We start from the raw sequence: 17,298 nt of genomic DNA, 5'->3' as shown, positions 1-17,298 counted from the left end.
AGGTACCAACATCCATGTTGGTGTGTGGCTGAATCTAGGTGTAAGAAAGGTCACTATCAAAAACTGGGTGACCACGTCAAAATCCAAGATGGCCACCACCATATAAACTGGCCACCCCAGTCATTTGAGGAAACTATGCTTTCTAGTTTTTACCTTATTTCTTAAATTGGTTGAACGTAACAACAGATAATAACAGAAATAGTTACTAATATATAATATTCCTATGCTTATATGAATGGGACAAAGTACATACTTGTATTAGCCCACCCCTTCTCCTGCAACTTTATTCCCATCACATCTTATTAATAAAAAATAATACTTTTTTAGGTTCCTGCAAATTTATGAATCAAAACACCTATTAAAAAATGACAAAGAACAAAAAAATTGAAAGTATGGTTTCATCAAATGATTAGGGTGGCCCTAGTAGATTAATCTATGGTGGCCAAGGCCACCATTGGCCACCCCCTGGCTCCCCCCCTGCACCTGGTGGTGGATAAAGTTGCTCCCTCCACTCTCCAGGATCCATCACTCTGTGCTGCCTTGGACAAGAATACAGACCTCCCTCTGTTCTTCTCCAGTGTAACTTCTACCCACTTGAATATTTTTCTCCAAAAACATTAAAGTTTACTTTCATTCTCAGTTCAATTCCAGTCCAGAAAAACACTCATCTCAAAAACTACAAACATTCACTACTCAAACCCTTCAGCAACAGGGGACATCAGCCCTTGTGTCAGTTTAGATTATTGCCCGAAGGTGATATCTGTGCTCGTGTCTTTTGTAGTAGCAAAATATTTCATGAACCAGTGGACAAATGCTATTGAAATTTTGGCGTAGGTGTAACTTTACCCCTAGAGTCAACCAATTCAAGATGGCCACCACAGCTAACTGACCTCAGGGAACACAAATGACTATAACTCGGCCAATATGACAGATATTAAGCTAAATCTGGTGTGGTGGTAGCAGAGAGTTGTTCCCAGATCATGCAAGATCTTTGTCCAAAATGTCTACAAGTTTATTTCCCATCATATGATGATCGTCTGAAACTCTTGGTGGTGGGTGATATGCGTTCCTTCAACGAATGCTGGGCCTCGAAGCAGGTTCTGTTGGGTTTCGGAGAACTTGGTTGATATTTGTAGAAGTTTCAGCTAGCAGCCGCTCTGACCCTTCTGCATTTGTCCTAGTTGTGAATGAGTTTATTTTGGTATTCATCTGCATCTCTGCTCGACCTTCCAGGAAAACAAGCTGAAGTTTGCTGCCTACCTGGAAGAGCAGTCCAAGGTGAAGATCAACCCCAACTCCATGTTTGATGTCCAGGTGAAGAGGATCCACGAGTACAAACGACAGCTGCTCAACTGCCTGCACATCATCACGCTGTACAACCGTGAGTGCTGCTCTTCCTGTCTGACTGCTTCACAGAGACACAGTGAATCGGAGATCTTTCTCTTCTCAAACCAGGCATCAGGAAGGAACCCAACAAGCCTTGGACTCCCAGGACTATCATGATTGGAGGAAAGGTGAGCTAGAAAATAACTAATGTTATTACAAGTTTTGTTTTCTCACAAAAAGTTTAAAATCAGTCACATTTCACTGCATCCGCACAACAAACATGAAAGATTTAGTTAAATCTCATTTTCACGTGTCACCCTGCAGTAATAACATGTATGTTGTAGTAAAGAGGTTAAATGTGATCATATATGTATTCAGACACAATCTGTACTATGTATTATTTTATTCATCCAGCCCTGTATTTAATTTTCTTTAAACGTGAGATTCTGAGCCAAAGAGTTTAGCCATGAACCACTCGTCTTTTGTTTACTACATTCAAAAACTGTAAGAGAGACTAGAACTTTTCTAAATTGAACAATGAACATTTCTTGAAGGAAATAAAATCACTCGCTACCTTTCATGCCATACTCAGACTAAAATCTTCATGTAATACCACAGGATGTCACATTCAGAGTACAGTGGTCCTTCGTTTACCGCGGGGGATCTGTACCTTTAAGCCCCGCCCTTTCCACACTCTTACAATAGACAATGCTTTTAAACTCTAAACGCTCTAAAAGAGCACAGAATGTCATGATTTCAGCTCCCTGCCTCGGCTGTACTCTGCCATCTGCAAGCGCTTTTGGCCACGCCCACTTCTCCACTCTGCACGGAGAACAGCTGATCAGCTACAGCAGGAAGCTTATCCTGCAGTATGGGCTGCACAAATGTGCAGCAGGTACTAAATAATTTAATATAATTTATTTTAAATAAAATTTCCATGCTGATCGTGTGGCTCATCCATCAATCAACTAATTGTGTGCAATGTCCAATCTTATTCTGAAAAACCGCGATAGAGCGAGTCTGCGAAAACAAACCACGAAGTAGTGAGGGATTACTGTCCATGTTGAGAATGACTCTCAGCTACTACTACATCTGGTACTACAACTAGTACTACTACTACAACTGGTACTACAACTAGTACTACTACTACAACTGGTACTACAACTAGTACTACAACAACAACAATTACTACTGCTGCTGCTACTACCACCACCACTAATACTACTACAACTACTAGTACCACCATCACCGCCGCTGCTACGGCTACTGCTGCTGCTGCTACTACTACCACTAATACCACTACTACTACTACTATTACTACTACTATTACTACTACTACCACTACCACTACTACTACTACTACCACTACTACCACCACCACCACTACTACTACTACTACTACTACTACTACTACCACTATGACCACTACTACCACTACTATTAATACTACTAATACTACTACATACTAATATTACTAATACTACTACTACTACTGCTACTGCTACTACTACTACTAATAATAATAGCAATAATATTAATAATACTAATACTACCCCTACCAGAAATTGTGTCATCTGGACCATTTTCTTTAAGTGAGAAAAGTTTTGTCCCCAATCCAGAGGACTTCAGTTGGCAGGCCGTAGACTGAGGAAGTCCTCTGGATTGGGGACAAAACTTTTCTCACTTAAAGAAACTGGTCCAGATGACAAGATTGAACCTTCTTTGTTGTTATCTATGGATGACTGAGCTTACAAGACAGCACATGAACACACAGATAAAATCATTGTACAGTGTCCACAGGGTTTTTGTGTGTGGGAGGCTGACAGCAGAGCATGCTGGGTGTTTGCAGGCTGCTCCAGGTTACCACACGGCCAAAATGATCATCAAACTGTTCACATCAATCGGTGACATCGTCAATAATGACCCTGTGGTGGGAGACCGCCTTAAGGTCATCTTCCTGGAGAACTACAGAGTTACTCTGGCTGAAAAAGGTAAAAATTAAATAGTTTGAGTCTTAAATACACAATTATGTATACATCTAATCTAAGTTTACACTGCAGGAGACTTCTTTTATTTGCAGCTGCAGTAATGCAGTGTACGTTACTTTTACTGTCCAGTGTTGGCAGTTGTAGAAAATTTAACCCAGTCTAAATCAGAGGTCTTTGTTTGATGTATTTTCCCCGTGTAGTCATTCCTGCATCGGATCTGTCAGAGCAGATCTCCACAGCAGGCACTGAGGCTTCTGGTACCGGGAACATGAAGTTCATGCTGAACGGCGCCCTCACTATCGGCACCATGGACGGAGCCAACGTGGAGATGGCAGAGGAGGCCGGAGAGGAAAACCTCTTCATATTTGGCATGAGGGTCCATGATGTGGAGGCTATGGACAAGAAGGGGTGAGCTTCAGAGTCCTGGAAGCTGATGAATGTCCATCACACTGAACAACGCCTGGGTGCTGACTCAGAAACAGGCCTTTAATCTAAACAGAAGTTTGTGATCATCACTAGTTACATACAGTATGCTAAAAAAGTAAATTAACAGGAATCACAGGGAATGTTTATCAGTCTCTGCCAAAAGGTCAGTGGGTTTGTTAATCTGTAATGTTAGCAAAATACCTCATGGACCCCTGGCTGTATTTTAATGAAATATTCAAGAAATAAACATTAGATGTACATCTACCCTTTAACATTCAGTGGCCTGCCCGTGGGGCCGCCGAATGCATAATACTACACTTTACCAGGCGCTTCTACTTTAAATACCAGGGAGTCAAAATGGTGATGTAAGCCATCCCCTTTTGACTGACACCTTTCTTGACCAATCAGGTTGATATGTGGTTTCTCCAGAACCAATAATATCAACTGAGCGTCATGTGTCCTGACCAGGGACAACCACACTCTTTTGCAACACGAGTCTATTGTGAGCAGATGGGTATGACTTTAGCAGCTTATGGGTAAGAAATCAGCAGCACAGATAAAGTGTCACATTTCCAATTAAAGTAGTATTACAGTGATTATCCTGGTTAGAGCTTCATGAGTCTAGCAGCCTCAGGGTAGAAGCTGTTCCTCAGTCTAGTGGTTCTACACTTAATGCTCCTCAACCTCCTTCCTGAGGGGAGCAGGGCAAAAAGTGTGTGTGCTGGGTGAGTGGGGTCCTTCATGATGCAGATGGCCCTCATCCTGCATCTGGAGGTATAGATGTCTGTGATGGTGACTCCAACATCTTCTGTGCAGCCTTCACCACTCTCTGCAGAGCTTTTCTTTCTGCAGTTGTGCAGCCTCCATGCCACACGTTGATGCTGGAGCACAGGATGCTCTCCACTGCACACCTGTAGAAGGAGGTGAGGACTGAGCTTCACAGTCCAGCTTATTCTCAGCCGCCTGAGGAAGTAGAATCACTGATGAGCTTTCTTGATCAGGCTGGAAGTGTTGTTGCCTCAGCTGAGGTTGTCATTCAGGTGCACACCCAAGTACTTGTAGCTGGAGACCACTTCCACAGCAGATCCTCCTATGTTCAGAGGAGGGTAGGTGTGTTTGCACCTTCTGAAATCCACAATCATCTCCTTTATCTTCTTCAGATTCATGTGAAGGTTGTTCTCCTTGCACCAGCTCACCAGATGTTCCACCTCCTGCCTGCAGCTGGACTCATCGTTGTTTGTGAAGCATCCAACCACTGCTGTATCATCTGCAAACTTTTCAATACGACAGCCTGGATGGATAACTTGAAAAACAAGCTAATTATCGACTTCCATTTTGGTGTGTGGCAGCATCTAGTCGTAGGAAAGTTTCCTTTCGAAAATTGGGTTGCCACATCAGAATCCAAGATGGCCACTATCACCATATGTATATGCAAACCAACCACCCCAATCTTTAGACAAAACTGCTTTCCGGATTTTAGTATTGCTTAAAAGTACAGTTTCCCCAAATTATTGGGATGGCCAAAGATTAATCAAGGCCACCATTGGCCACCCACTGGCTCCTCCACTGCACCTGGTGGTGGATAAATATGCTTCCTCCACTCTCCAGGATCTGTCCCTCTGCTCTGCCTTGGACAAACAAAAATAAAACAAACAAAGAAACTCCTTCTGTTCTTCTCCACAGTGTAACTCACACCCACTATCTTGCACCAAAAAACATTGAAGTTTACTTACGTTCCCTGTTCAATTCTAGTCCAGAAAAACACTCCTCTTGAAAACTAAAAACATTCACTATTTAAATCCATCAAGGATGAGGGACATCAACTCACTGCTTGTTAACATTCATGTCTAAAATTCTCCCATTCATCACCTAATATAAACCACCGCTGAGCCCAGGAAGTGCTTCTAGACAAACTTTACCTTCAGGCTCGTTGTAAAATGTTTTATGTCGGTCCACTAAAACAGGACAATAAATGTTGTGGATTATTAGGATATAGACAGTAGTTTCTGTCAAAGTTTCAGCGCAAAAATGTTCTTTAATTTGATGTATAAGCAATAGAGAATGTGACATCAAGATATAGGATAACATAAAATGTCTTTGTTTATTTTATTTTTATGAATATCCTCTGTGATGGAGGCTCTAACCTATTGTTTGATGTTGGATATCCTCAGGTATGATGCCGTGTCGTATTACAACCGAATCCCAGAGCTGAAGCAGGCAATAGATCAGATATCTGGGGGTTTCTTCAGCCCCTCTCAGCCAGGACTTTTTAAGGACCTTGTCAACATGCTGATGAACCATGACAGGTTAGAGCTCACTAATGCTGTGTGGAATCAAACTTTTTTGTTGGTAAGATTCATCCTCAGATGTTCACATTAAATCCAAAATTATCCCATGAAAAACATTTTTAGTTGTTTCATGTAAGTAATTAACACCATCTCAATTTAAAATGTTTAGTTTGTGTTTTGTTGACTAATTTAGTCTCAAATGCTTGCGTTGTTGATATGCGTCAGCTTTCCCCACTTCATAACCATATGTCTGTGCTGCAGATTCAAAGTGTTTGCAGACTACGAAGATTACATCAAATGTCAAGAGAAGGTCAGCGCTCTTTACAAGGTCAGTGTTCCAACACACCAGGAACCAAGCTTTAGCTCACATCATCTGACATCCTAAACCTAAACGCTGTTATCTGCATAGAGTGATTGCCAGATTTACGTAGTTTAATAACAGACTGAGTTGGGCACTGAAAGGAAATTAAACTGATTTAAAAGCTCATGTGATATCCTGATGCATGCTCAATAATCTAGGTAGAAAAATCTAAAGAAGTTAAGTCTGGTCCTCTAGACGGGTTCAAAAAACAAAAAATTGTAGAAATGTTTCGTCTTTCATCTGAAAGACCTCCTCAGTCTGAGAAGCTGCATTCAGCTCAGTCCCATCTATAGTCCCATGTGACTGTACAGCAATAATTACAGTGTCAGATCAAATGGATAACAGAGAATAGGAAAGAGAGTTCGTTCAGTGGTCGAACCTCGAATTCAGGAGGTACAACGCAGTGTCCTTCCTGTCCGTGGAACACTGGACCAACACTTTACCCTCACTAGGGTCCTCTAGGGGTCATGGACGTTTGCACAGCTAGTCTACTTGTGTTTTGTGGACTTGGAGAAGGTATTAATTTGTGTTCCTCAAGGTACACTGCGGGAGGTGCTCCATGAGTATGGAGTTGGTGGTCCATTGCTACAGCCAGTCAGATGGTGCAAGAATTTGGTTCTCATTGACAGTAGTAAGGTGGACCACTTCAGGGTGGGAGTTGGACTCCACCAGGGCTGCCCATTGTCACAATTATGTTCATAACTTTTAAAGACAGATTTTCTCGGTGCAACTAGGGGGCAGAGGATGTCTGGTTTGTTGCCCTCAGCATTCTGTTTCTATTTGTGGATGAGGTGGTCCTCTTGGCATCATCATACTGTGACCTTCAGCTCCCACTTGAGCAGTTTGCTGTTGAGTGTGAAGCGGCTGGAATGTGAATCAGCACCTCCAAATCTGAGCCCATGGTCCTCAGTCAGAAAAGGGTGGATTCCCCTCCATGTGTTGGGAGTGAAGAGCTGCCTCAAGGCCGAGGGATTAACCTGTCTAAATAAAGGTTGAATGAAAGTGGAAGAGTTCAGTTTTGTTCACGAGTGAGGGAAGAATGGAGTATGAGATCAAAAGATAGATTGTTGCATCTTCCGTATTATTGTGGACTCTGTTCCGGTCCATTGTGGTGAAGAGGGAGCTGAGCTACAAGACAATCTCCCTGTTTACCCGTCAGTTCACATTCCTACACTCACCTGCAGCTATGAACTCTGAGTAGTGACTAAAAGAGCGAGACTGCAGAGACAGGCGGTCAATTTGAGTTTTCTCTGCAGGGTAGCTGGACTCTCCCTAAGAGATAGATTGAGGAGTTCAGTTAGCTGGGAGAGACAGAGTAGAACTGCTCCATAGTGATAGGAGCCAGTTGAGGTGGTTCTGGCATCTGGTAAGAATTCTCCCTGAATGCATCCCGAAAGAGCTTTTCTATGTCTAACTGAGAGGAGACCCCCAGGAAGACTCGGGACATGCTGGAGAGACCATTGGCTTATTTGCACTGCTCCTAATCAGCCCCAACTCTGCTCAGCCTGGATTTGCACTTCATATTAGGACCGATTCTGGAGGTGTGTCCAGAATCCAAGTCCTGCTAATGAGAGTTCTGCGATGAGTTAAACTCAAAACAGTCTGCTCCTCATAAATAATGTTAAATTATTATTTTTATATATGAATGTTTCTGTTCAGTGCCCTGAGATGACGTCTGTTGTGACTTGGCATTGTATAAATAAACTGAATTGAATTAAATCTCTGATGAACCAGATTCTACAAAAACATCTATATTTAAAATTCTATATTTTTCTTCATCATTTGATGTACTGTATTTGCGCTCATTGTGGTTTTGTTTCTTGTATACAGATTCTTTTTTCTTGTATACAGATTATTTTTAGCTTTGATTTAAAGTTTAGCTTTGATTTAAAGCTTTAATTTAAAGTGTAATGTTTGTATTGTGGGCAGCACGGTGGCGCAACTGGTAGAGCTGCTGCCTCTCAGCGAGCAGGTCCTTGGTTCAAACCCCGGTCCAGGGGCCTTTCTGGGTGGAGTTTGCATGTTCTCTCCGTGCATGCGTGGGTTTTCTCCGGGTACTCCGGTTTCCTCCCACAGACCAAAAACATGCATGTTAGGCTGATTGGTAACTCTAAATTGTCCCTAGGTGTGAGTGAAAGAGTGAATGGTTGGTTGTCTCGTTTGTCTCTATGTGTCCCTGTGATGGACTTGCGACCTGTCCAGGGTGTACCCCGCCCCTCGCACAGTGATTGCTGGACATGGGCACCAGCGACCCTCGTGACCCAAAATGGAACAAACGGGTAAAGATAATGGATGGATGGATGCTTGTTTTGTGATTTGTACATCTGTGGGTTAGAATAAATTTAAACCAAAGGCTGTGTCTCTTCTTTAAACATGTTTGAAGGAAATATTCCTGAGATCCAATAATTTTGTCTTTTTATGATTTTTCAGCTGAGTTAACTTTAATTAACGGATTATTTAATTAAGTCAGTGAAAACAGGATTTCATGATAAAGCCGGCACCGTTTGTTTATTTTTAATCTTCACTGATTAAAAAAACATTATTTTTTATACATAAAATGTTTGTTTTTTTAAGTTTCCACCGTCTGTCCCGGTCCTCCCGCCTGTCAGGGCTCGGAATCCAGTCTTTGAGCAAGGCCGGGGCTCAGGGTCTGGCCTCGTGTGCTTCAACAGGTCGGCAGCTCGTGTGATCCTCCACGGTGACACCGCTCGCTCGAATTTTGTCGTCAGTCACCAAACACAAAAAACGCCTGGACTTCAGCATTAAACACGATGTTGTCATTATTGTTTTAAAATCCTAAAAATAGATCCAGCCGCTGCGCCGCATTCTGAGAAATTGCAAATGGCAAATTGGCAAATAGTTTCTGAGATCCAGTGACTCCTCCCCCTGACCAGTCAGTGTCCTGCATTCACGTTTCGGTCCGGACTCAGCTCGACTGAGCTCCAACGGTCCCACCAGAGAAGCAGGGACATAAAGAGGTCCGGAATCAGCCTCCAATCAGCTAAAAATACTAGATAAAGTATTGGTGCTAAAGGGTTCTTTCCGTGGCAGGCTGCCCAGAGTTGTGGCTTATTAGGAGCAGTGCAAATAAGCCATATATCTCTGAGCTGGTCTTGGAACACCTTAGAGTCCCCCCAGAACAGCTGGAAGAGGTGGCTGTGGAAAAAGAGATGTCTGGGCATCCCTGTTCAAACTGCTGCACCCAAGACCCAGCTACAGAACAAGTGGAAGAAAATGAATGGATGAATATCATGGTTGCCAGTACAGGTTTTCTCTTGGTCCTATATCAGTAGGATGTGACAACTTGATGTAGGAAGTCCATAGGCACATGTGCCATGTATGGACAGGCACAGTCTTGTGAAAGACCAAACCAGTGCTATATCTGGACAGACATGTGGATATCACTGACAGAGCTGTGTTATCAAAACCCCCTGAGTCTTTACTGGAGATAACATCAAGTCAGACCCAGTATCTCCATACAGCACGATGCTAAGAGCAACACCTGTGTGTCCCTCCAGAGCAATGGCAGCATCTGTCCTATCTCCTTGATACAACCATGCATACTAGGACTGTTTCTGAAAAAGTCTGAACAAGTTCAGTTCATGTACAAAAAAGTTTTGTTAGTTTAGATCTACAAAGATAAGAATAGGTGGTTCTCACTGAGTTGTGACTGTTAGGAGACTAGTTGGCAACTTAAAACTGCAGAGAAATTGCTAGAAAATATGCACATTTTCAGTTGCAGTCTCACTAAAATCTTGTGTTTGCAAGCAACTGACCAGTAGCCATGTTGTAGCCACCCACTTGTCTGCTGCTTCCTTAGATAGAGAACTTTACTAACTGGCTTTTCTATGTATGTGAAAGTTCCTATAAAGTGCCCTGAGACAACTTTGTTGTTATTTGGCGCTATATAAATAAAGTGGATTGAATCAAAACCCCCACATTTATGATTTATTTTACTGGAGTGCCCTTTAGAAATAAAGATAAACAGATTTGGACCAAGTTTTTAGTTGTTATAATTTATCCTGTGTGGTTTTTAGACCTGGGCACACATACTGTACGGGTATCAGAATACAGCTCTTCTGAGAGGAGTTCCAGATATCAGCAACAACTGATCATAGCGTCGTCTACGGGGCACATTTCCTCAGCCAAGTCTCACGTTCAGCTAGTCTTTCCTTATACCTGCTTTAGAGAAATTGTGCTGAACCACTCAAATTGAACTAAACAGTTCTGAAGATTTTTTTAAAATAAAATAAAAACAGATTAGTTTGCCTATAAAAAGGATCTCAGCTCTGTTATATGGAACGCATGTTTACCCGTGAACAATCCCTAGAAACTATTGGTGTTAGAAGCATTTATAGTGTGTGTGTGGGTGGGGGGAAACACTGGTGAGGTGGTCTGGGGGTCCTCCCCCAGAAAATTTTGAATGAAGTAGATGTTGTTTCCTGCATTCTGGTGTATATTAACAGGTTGTTAAGCATCTATGTTTACCTACATAAGTAAACACTTGATTCAAAAACTATATTGGAGAGAACGGGACAACAAGAAGTAGCCTGACCAACAGCTCTCCTTGTGTGAATAGAGCACGCTCCACTTCACTCATGCATCCTACCCCCCACCTCGATCAAGAACTGCCGACACTAATGTAATGTTAAGCTAGCGCGCAACACAGAGGTGTCTCCCCCTCCTCCCCACGCTCCATTGACAAAAACTCCAGAAGAGATGAGCACCCTGCCAAGCCAAGTGACCAAGGAGAAACGCTGCATGTGGAGTTGTTGTAGGTAACCAGGAAAACCTGGAGTGGACTTTTAATGGTTTGAGTATTCTCCTATTAATCAAGGGGAATGGATTTGTTCAAAAAGAAATAAAAACAGCGCTGGGTGAACTAATATTTCATGGTAAATGTGGGTGGGTCTAAACAAAAAAAAAAAATTAAATGTGAGGGGGACACGTCCCCTTCACATATAATTACCACAATAATTTTGCTGGAAATGTTAGTGTTTTTTCCATGTTGATTGTGGCAAGTCAACATGAACAAAAAAACATATTTACTCTGTAAAGCTGTGCTTGTTGAATCTGCTGTAGATTCCATGCCAGGTCACTAGCTGACGCTGAGGTTTTTGGATTTCAACTTGTCATGCAGACACTTCAGTCTTGATCATGTAAATGGTTACATCCAAAATGATGAATGAAAAATGGTTGTTTGGACCGAGGATGAGGTCGGATTGCTCCTATTCGTAATCGGTGAGCAGGACAAACAGCACTCTGCTGTCTGCGATTGTAACTGTTCAATTAAAAGGAAGCATGAACGCTATAGATTTCTCGAAAATGGCATTGTGTAAAATATATCCTAAAAGAACCATTCTATCTGGGGGCACAACATGAGTTAATTTTCAAGCTTTTAAAAAATTTAAAGTTCATTAAACCAACAAAATGTACTTGAGTTAACTTTAACTAGACACTATTTAAGTTCACAATGTTCTGATCTGCCCCACCCCTTTTGTTGACAGAACCCCAAAGAGTGGACCAAGAAGGTGATCCATAACATCGCTGGCTGCGGTAAATTCTCCAGCGACCGCACCATTTCCCAGTATGCCAGGGAGATCTGGGGGATCGAGCCCAGTCTGGAGAAGATTGCTGCTCCAGACGATCCTCGCTAACCCACCACAGCTGCTTCCGTACTTTCCTGCGTAGCTCACCACGCGGTCCAACCTGCAGAGACCAACTCTGTGGCCCGATCACGTCGCACTGTGGCTTTATTTCTGGACAAAATCTAACTTTTTATCAACTCCAGCTTCCAGTTTGTCTAGCACTTATCTGAAATGGGCTCGGTTTTTTTCTCTCTCTCTCTGTTTAACTCAAAGTCATTTACAGAGCGTAACAAATTTAGAACTTAGGAGATAGTAAATTTTTATTAAATTTAGTGAGAAGATAGACAGAGAGGTTTTATTAACCCTAGAGGTTTAAAATGTTGTGGAACAAATGTTAGATTGAAAACATAAAGATTTAAATGCTTGGTAGTGTCTTCAAACAAACTTGGACATGTTAGCCAAGATTCTTACATTCCCCATTTTACAAAACTCCAGCAGCAATCCAGCTGAATCTCAGTGCTGTTTGTTGTAAATCACATGAAGGAACTGAGTGGTCGAGAGCCAAAACAGCCAGCTCACACTGTGGCCAGAGGATTTTTAAAGGAAGCCATGTTTTCATGTTTGCAGCACATTCACATTTTAATTTATATTTAATATAAAAATATATAGAGATAACAGTTTTATTGTGATAGCTGAATGTATTTAGTACATTATTATTGATGGGGGAACACTTCAGTTTAAATCCCCTCAGCATGTTTGTGTGGTTCATTGTTTACGCAAGAAATTTGGAATTTTCAAAAAGTTTCCCTGCCTGAAGCAGTCTTCAGAAGACGTGTGTATTGTCTGCTGTACTTATGTGTGAAACATAGATGAGTCCATGAATCTGTACTGTAACATTATTGATGTACTGTAACTCCATTAACCTGTGCTTCATCCTGTCTAACTGCTGTGGGGCTGCAGAAACCGCTGCCCACGCTGTAAAACAAACACTGTTGCTGTTTGAATTCAATAGATGACTCCACATCTGTCACATCATACAGCCAGGGTTTCACATTTCAGCTGCTCAGTGGATGTTTTTAAAACTCAATAAATTAAAAAAAATGTTATTGCTGGCTACTTTTTGTCCCCTGTAGTGGAGCGAAGAAAGAGAATTGGAAATATAATTTGTCTGTGCATGTTACCATACCATACCATACCATACCATTTTATTTATAGAGCACTTAAAACAGCTACAAGGCCAACCAAAGTGCTGTACAGACAAAACAACAGGTAACACACAAAGCAAAATACAAAATGAAGTAAATCAGAATATAGACAAAAAAACAATGCAGATAATGACGACTAACCAGTGTGGAGCATACAGGATCAAAACACCGATCATCTGGTGTTGAAAGCTACTGAATAGTAGTGAGTTTTTAAACAGGACTTGAAAACCGAGAGGGAGGGGGCCTGTCTGACAAGCAGAGGTAACTCGTTCCAAAGTCTTGGTCCGGCTACAGAGAAGGCCCTGTCCCCTCTGCGCTTAAGACGAGTTCCTGGAACTGTGAGGAGCAACTGGTCCGCTGACCTCAGGGAACGTGGTGGGACATACGGTTGTAGCAGATCAGCGAGATGGGGGGGGGGGGGGGGGGGTGCGCACCCCTGACCCCTGCGGAACCCCCCATTTAAGCTCTGCCACTGCAGAACTAAAATCCTCGATGGAGACACACAACAGGATCTGTCAGCGAGGTAAGACCTGAACCAATTGAAGGCTGACCCTGTGATGCCCACCCACTGCTCCAACCTAGCAATGAGGATCTCATGGTCGATGGTGTCAAAGGTGGCTGTGAGGTCCAACAGGACAAGCAGCACAGAATCACCGGTGTCAGTGGTTAAGAAAATGTCATTAAAGACCTTCAGCAGGGCAGTTTTAGTGCTGTGGAGAGGTTTAAAGCCAGATTGGAATAGCTTTAAGATGGCGTGACCCTCCAGGAAGCACTTCAACTGGGACTCGACTATTTTCTGCAGTAGTTTAGAAGCAAATGGGAGTTTGGAGACAGGCCGGAAGTTGGACAAGACTGAGGGGTCAAGGTTTGTTTTTTTTCAGGAGAGGCTGGACAGCAGCATGTTTAAAGTTTTTGGCACCACGCCAGTGGAAAAACTACTGTTTACTATAGTCAGAATGGACGGACCTAAAGTAGGAAAAACCTTTAGTAGTCGAGGGGGGACCACATCAAAGGGTGAACCAGACGGTTTCAAGCTGCACATGACCTGCTCTAGAGAAGATAGAGTGATGGGTTCAAAATGGTCAAATAGAGCTACAGCTTGAGGTAGGATGAATGGGTCATGAGTTGGAGGGGAAATGAGAGCCTGGGTGGTCGCAATTTTTTCCAAAAAGAAATGTAAGAAGTTGTCGCACAGCTCAGTCAAGGCTTCCAGAGGTGATGGTTCAGTGAGGTGGAGAACATAGTTTAGTGTGGAGAAGAGGACACATGGGTTGCGAGAGTATATCAGAGAAGTATTTGGATTTAACAGCTTTTACTGCTTTCTAATAACAGCCCCAACTCTCTTTAAGTATTTGAAAAGAGACTTGCAGCCTGTCTTTCCTCCACTTGCGCTCCGCCCTCCTACATTGCTGCCTAACGGCCTTGGTGACGTCACTCAGCCAAGGTTCTGCTGTGAGTTTTGATTTTTTTGATTCAGAGATTATTGTCATTAGCACCACACCACATGTGGTACATGTGGTGGAACGAGATTGTGTACACGGTCCCAGTTACATCCAACATTAAAATGTAAAAGAAAAACCGTAATAAGATCTAAGATATGAACTAAGAAAAACATCAGCTAAAATATGCTAAGCACTAATAGCATAAGAGGTTAGAGAGGTGGGCCTGTGATCCGAAGATCGCCGGTTCACGCCCCGGCCCCGACAACATCAAAATTGTGGGTGGGGTTGGTGAAACACCCACACTTGCCCCCACCCTCATTCGCCCCACTCTGGGCCCATGAGCAAGGCCCTTAACCCCCACCATGTGCTCCCTAAACAGGTCTCTCTTGAAAATGAGTTCTCGTGGCTCAATGAGACTACCTGTATAAATAAAGGCTAAATGAAAAAAAAAACAAAAAAAAAACATTATGTTGAACAGCAGCACGAACATGAGTCTGTGTAAGCTGATGAGCACGAATAAACACATCAACATGAAACAGATCAGCAGCAACATGAAACAGATCAGCAGCAACATGATTTGATTTTTCACAGTGATTATCCTGGGGGATCACAGTGTTGAAGGTACATGTGAAGTCCACAAAGAGCATACGGATAAAGGAGTCCTGCTCCAGGTGGGTGAGAGCAGTGTGGACCACAGAAGAGATGGCATCTTCTGTTGATCGATTCTTGCAGTATGCGTACTGGTGAGGGTCCTTGTTGATGTTGATGGTTGCTTTGATGTGGGTCATGACCAGTTTTTCTAAGCATTTAGCAACTATCGGGGTGAGGGCCACTGGCCAGTAGGCATTCAAGACAGTCACTGTAGAGCTCTTTGGAACTGGGATAATGGTGGCAGTGTTGAGGCAGCTGGGAACTGTTGCCAGTGTGAGGGAAGAGTTAAATATGTCAGCCAGAATCTCGCAGAGCTGATTGGTACAGTCTTTCAGCATGTTACCTGGGATGTTGTCCGGGCCAGTTGCCTTGTGAGGATTAATCCTCCTGAGAGTACTCCTTACTTCTGCTGAGGTCACGCTGAGAAACTCCTCTTCTTGTGATAAGGTGAGTCTAGTGCTGGGTGGTCTGTTCGAGTTTTCAAAGAGTGCGTAGAACATGTTGAAGGCATCAGGCAGTGATGGGTCTCTAGGGCATTGTCTACTTTTGCCTTTATAATCTGTTATACACTTAACACCCCTCCACATGCTCTGTGGGTCTTGTGAGATGAATTGACCCTGGATCCTCTGTGCATATGTGGCCTTGGCCCTCTTAATACCAGCAACCAGCTCTTTCCTTGTCCTTCTCAGCTCCTGTGAGTTTCCAGACCTGACGGCAGTGTACCTGGCTTCCAGCAGGGTACGAACCTCTGCATTCAGCCAAGATCGTGTCGGTAGCTCTTAACATATCTGGTGGTGGTGGTGACATCATCAGCACATTTACTAATGTACCCCAGAACTGAGGATGTGTATTGCTCCAAGTGTAGCCCCCTCCCATATTAGGTGTGTGGCTGCAGCAAGGTGTGAGAAAGGTTTCAACATTGGGTTGCCAAGTCAAAATCTAAGATGGCTGTATGCTTGTCAACATTGTGAGCTGGATAACGTCAAAAATACAACTTGCCAAGTTCCATTTTAGTGTGTGGCTGCATTTTGATGTATAAAGTTGGGTTGTTATATCAAAATCCAAAATAGCCACATATACAGTGCCTTGCGAAAGTATTCAGCCCTCTTGAACTTTTCAACCTTTTGCCACATTTCAGGCTTCAAACATCCATCCATCCTTCCATTATCTTTACCCACTTATTCCATTTTGGGTCACGGGGGTCGATAGTGCCCATGTCCAGCAATCACTGTGCGAGGGGCGGGGTACACCCTGGACAGGTCACAAGTCCATCACAGGGCCACATAGAGACAAACGAGACAAACAACCGTTCACTCTCTCACTCACACCTAGGGACAATTTAGAGTTACCAATCAGCCTAACATGCATGTTTTTGGTCTGTGGGAGGAAACCGGAGTACCTGGAGAAAACCCACGCATGCACGGAGAGAACATGCAAACTCCACCCAGAAAGGCCCCTGGACCGGGATTTGAACCAAGGACCTGCTCGCTGAGAGGCAGCAGCTCTACCAGTTGCGTCACCGTGCTGCGGCTTCAAGCATAAAGATATAAAATTTTTATTTTTTTGTGAAGAATCAACAACAAGTGGGACACAATTGTGAAGTGGAAAGAAATTTTTTGGATGTGTCAAACTTTAACAAATAAAAAACTGAGAAGTGCGGCGTGCAATATTATTCGGCCCCTTTACTTTCAGTGCAGCAAACTCACTCCAGATGTTCAGTGAGGATCTATGAATGATCCAATGTTGTCCAAAATGACTGATGATGATGATAAATAGAATCCACCTGTGTGTAATCAAGTCTCTGTATAAATGCACCTGCTCTGTGATAGTCTCAGGGTTCTGTTCAAAGTGCAGAGAGCATCATGAAGACCAAGGAACACACCAGGCAGGTCCGAGATACTGTTGTGGAGAAGTTTAAAGCTGGATTTGGATACTGTAGATGAACATATATCTGTGATATATTCATAAATTAAACGGATTCATTCATTTTTCTGGACTGAATAATATCGTGCATTGAAATTAA

The 17,298-nt window shown here is 42.9% G+C and overlaps 1 protein-coding gene across 1 annotated transcript in view; it reads left to right on the top strand.

The window, feature by feature from the left end:
• The window catches only part of LOC119408060 (glycogen phosphorylase, muscle form), a 36,101-nt gene extending 23,018 nt beyond the window's left edge, over positions 1-13,083 (top strand). The window contains exons 14-20 of the mRNA XM_037674898.1: positions 1,234-1,381; positions 1,456-1,514; positions 3,176-3,317; positions 3,515-3,722; positions 5,912-6,046; positions 6,290-6,356; positions 11,897-13,083. Of these exons, the coding sequence (XP_037530826.1) occupies positions 1,234-1,381; positions 1,456-1,514; positions 3,176-3,317; positions 3,515-3,722; positions 5,912-6,046; positions 6,290-6,356; positions 11,897-12,046 (909 nt within the window). The 3' untranslated portion in view covers positions 12,047-13,083. The remainder of the gene's footprint in view (positions 1-1,233; positions 1,382-1,455; positions 1,515-3,175; positions 3,318-3,514; positions 3,723-5,911; positions 6,047-6,289; positions 6,357-11,896) is intronic.
• The last annotated feature ends 4,215 nt before the right edge of the window (positions 13,084-17,298 follow it).

The sequence above is a fragment of the Nematolebias whitei genome, chromosome 1 (assembly GCF_014905685.2).
Source record: "Nematolebias whitei isolate Nwh7 chromosome 1, NemWhi1, whole genome shotgun sequence".
Taxonomy (NCBI): Eukaryota; Metazoa; Chordata; class Actinopteri; order Cyprinodontiformes; family Rivulidae; genus Nematolebias; species Nematolebias whitei.
The sequence above is the reverse complement of the archived record's forward strand: the minus strand, read 5'-3'. Positions and strand labels throughout refer to the sequence as shown.